Here is a 3,749-nt window from a genome sequence, read left to right on the forward strand (position 1 = left end):
ATCAAGGGTGATTGCTTTAAGGACTTGTTGTAAAAGATGATAGATTATTTTGATCCTGGATGAAGAGTTTCAAAGTTAAAGGAGCTTTTATGTTCGTTTGCTACTTCAAGGACTAAAGTGTAAATATTTTACACTTTAGGTTTTATTTCTATATAGAGCAGATTAGGGTTGGTGTTAATTACGAGTTATCATTATCATCTTATTTTTCTCTCAAGTTCATCTACTCTATTCTCAGTCCAACATTCTAAATTGGATTTATTGATCTTGTTATTTTCTGGATTGTGGCTATTAATATAGCTATTGTTCTTCATGTAAAATTGTTCATCATATTGTGAACAATCTTTGTATTCTGGATCTGGATTTATATTGAAGTATTTTGGTTGTGTTCGTGTGATTTCTGGTGTTGATTCATAGATTTTTACATGAACTTAGTAAAAAAAAAAGTACGGGAACTAAATCTACATTTTGATACAAACAATAAGGACCGTTTTAGCGATTTTGTCAAAAAGAAATTATAAACCTCAATAGTTGAGCCACTTGAATTAGAATATCCATTTCTAATGAACACATACTGAACAGAGGAGCTAAGAAATGGAGATAACGGGATGTCTTCAAAATTATAAAACCCTAGATTTTATGACGACGCCGTTTTACTTACGAACAGCTCCACTTCGTCTTCAACAATCTTTCCTGCTTCAATTCAAGAAGAAACTACACTCGACTCCCCTTTCTTCCCTGTGTATGTGTAACTATATATATATAATACATTCTTTTGTTCTTTTTGGTAACAAATATTGATGAATTACTACTTACGAATGTAATTGTTGCGTGTATTTTGTAGCTGAAAGTTCAAGTGGTAAGAATTGTGTGGTTAATAATGGAAGAATTGGCGTGGCGGGAAGCAAGGTGTCTGATTCTAAACTTCTTCAAGTCGTTTTGGTTTCACCTCAGGTTAATTTTATTTAATTTTCAGTTTTATTATATGCGTTTTGGTGTCACCTCAGGTTAATTTAATTTAATTTTAATATATGGCAAAATGCAAAGGACATGTACTCTGCTTAACATATGTATATTATCAAAGTACAAAACTTTTAAGGTTGTAATTTGTAAAAGTAGCTAATTCGAACTAGTGGGTCGATGACTAATTGGCCAAGTCGAGACTCGTCTGATAATGACCAACTTTATATCTGACCTACTTTAAACGATTTTAACTGATAAAATCTTACTTTGAACTAATAAATACTGACAAAATTAGACTTTCGACAACTTTGACCAAATAAATCGGCCGAGTCATGAGGTTTCTGTTGGAATTTTTAATAGAAAGTCAATCCTCGAGATATTTATATAAATAGTTTCACTTTTTGTATTACTATCAAGCTATAGTTTAGTAGTTTTGTAAGCCATAGGGTTTCAAGTTTGAGCTGACTTGTGGTAACCTTCGTAAAATCCTTAATTTGATGAAAAGTTGTTAGCTAAATAGTATTAGGTTATATACCTTCAATGGAGGCTATATAAAGTAGAGTACTTTGTTCTGAAGATTTCCATTTAACCTTTTTATTATTATTATTATTATTAATATAAAAAAATATGAAATTTGAATTGAAAACTAAACAGTTTTGCTGTATGGGACAGAGGGAGTATTATCATTGAGTATTGACCGTTAGAATTGGGGAATATGCTATGTGCAGCTAACATCAAATAACCTTATGTACTGTTAGGCTAATATTTGACTTTGTAAATATTAAAAACCTCGAAAGACTAGAATGTTAAATTTCATATTGAATCTACTTATATGCAGATTCCAGGAAACACTGGTTGCATTGCTAGAAGTTGTGCAGCATCAGGTGTTGGGTTGCACCTAGTTGAGGTAACTACGTACTGCTTCTTTTGTTGTTCTAAGCTCATGTCACAATTTAGTATTCATCTGGTTTTGGACATCGATTTATATAAATCTTATACTGTTTAACCAAAACTGTTTCCTCCTTCAGCCATTGGGATTCGAGGTGGACGATACAAAACTAAAGCGAGCTGGACTTGATTATTGGCCGTATCCTTACTAGAAAAAACACTATTGAAATCACCATTCTGTACTTGAAATATAGTTTATAAAGTGTTCACCATTCATTTATGTTACACTTCTTGATCTTTACATCAGATATGTAGTTGTTAAAGTGCACAGCTCATGGGCAGATTTTCGTGAATATTTCAAGCAACAGGTGCTTAATAATATAATTTTTAATATTTTGTTCACCTGTTCTCTACTATACCATAATTTCCCGTTTTTCACTTCAATTATCTGATATGTACAGAACGGTGAGAAAAGGTTGTTGGCATTTACCAAACGAGGGACAAACATTCATTCCGTAAGTCATCAAAACCACTTTTACTTTATCTAAACAATTCCATAGTGATATGGTTTTTGAGATTGTATTATGACACTGAGGAACTTAAAGTTTGAAAAACATGTTCTGGACTTATTTGTGCCATTATTGGGCCTTTTGGTGATCAGGACTTTTCGTATAGGAGAGGGGATTGGCTCGTATTTGGGTCAGAGACCAGTGGGCTACCACCAGAGGCTTTGGACGATTGCAAAAATGAACCACTTGGTGGTGGTACACTTAAAATTCCGATGGTTGAAACTTATGTAAGATGTCTTAATCTATCGGTTAGTGTTGGCATTGGTTTATATGAAGCTTCAAGACAACTAAACTATGAGCAGTTGCAATCGCAATCTGATACCGACACCTGTAATGATGATGCTCAACAATTATCTTTTGTTGAAGATGTTTTTGCCTAAATTCATCCCCATCTTCATCCCCTCAAACTAGGGCTTTTTTCTTCTTCCATTTAAACCTCTACTTGAGTTTATCTATAACACCTGTGGTTTCAGTTGATGATGACGACGATATCGAGTTTATCTATAAAGATCTGAGATCCGAGATGAATGAAGTAATATACTTGTTTACAAAGATCTATGTAGACTTAAGGAGCTCAATATGGAAAACAATATTTTGAAATTATGTGAACTATTGTTATTGATTGTGTTGTTTGGGATTGTGAACTTCTAAAGCAAGTAATAGAAGATGACAACAAATCTATTGGTTCGATGGAAGTCAAGAGTGGGGTCACTGGTTCAATAGGTTAGGGGATGAGTTGATTTTTAGGGAGCTATTTTGTTTGTTTGAGCTACTATCATTGGTTAGCGCATAATGTCGTTGCTACTAGATCGCTAGATCTATTCATTTAGGCTGTTGAGTTTGGTGGTGTACTCATTTGAGCCTTTAATTTGTATTGGGTGTGTGACTTGTTATTCTAAATAATTAATTAATATAGTAATAATAATTGATTGCTTACATTGATGAATGTTGCTACGTTGGTTAGTTTAGTTAGTATTACGAGCAGTTTAAAAATGCTCTCTTCTCAAAATACTCTCCCCCCATACCCTTTTCAAAATTCAAATTTTACCAACTTCCCGCCCATCCCTTTTCCAGTTCAGGCATACGGTGATGATGGTGTTTCCGACGTGAATATCAATGATGGTCCAGAAGCAAGTAGACGTGGGTTTTCTTCTCCGGGGAATATTAGATCGGATTCTTCAAGCTCTCTTGGGTGTATATGGTTTGTGGGAAGATTGGAGAAATGTACTCGCAACATGCTTTCAAGTGTTTTTGGTAAAGAAGGTGAAGTGTGTGAGATTAAATTTGGTTGGATCGGATGTATGCGTTCGTCACCTACTCTTCTCCGGCGAG

The 3,749-nt window shown here is 34.1% G+C and overlaps 1 protein-coding gene across 1 annotated transcript; it reads left to right on the forward strand.

Annotated features, from left to right (window-relative positions):
• The first annotated feature begins 206 nt into the window (after window positions 1-206).
• On the forward strand, window positions 207-3,299 carry LOC139843786 (uncharacterized). The gene is made up of 7 exons (XM_071833937.1): window positions 207-739; window positions 842-951; window positions 1,799-1,867; window positions 1,989-2,047; window positions 2,156-2,216; window positions 2,310-2,363; window positions 2,510-3,299. The coding sequence occupies exons 1-7, from the start codon at window positions 592-594 to the stop codon at window positions 2,795-2,797; spliced, it is 789 nt and encodes a 262-aa protein (XP_071690038.1). The 5' UTR covers window positions 207-591; the 3' UTR covers window positions 2,798-3,299.
• Window positions 3,300-3,749: the final 450 nt, after the last annotated feature.

This window comes from Rutidosis leptorrhynchoides, chromosome 4, assembly GCF_046630445.1.
Source record: "Rutidosis leptorrhynchoides isolate AG116_Rl617_1_P2 chromosome 4, CSIRO_AGI_Rlap_v1, whole genome shotgun sequence".
In the NCBI taxonomy this organism is placed as follows: domain Eukaryota; kingdom Viridiplantae; phylum Streptophyta; class Magnoliopsida; order Asterales; family Asteraceae; genus Rutidosis; species Rutidosis leptorrhynchoides.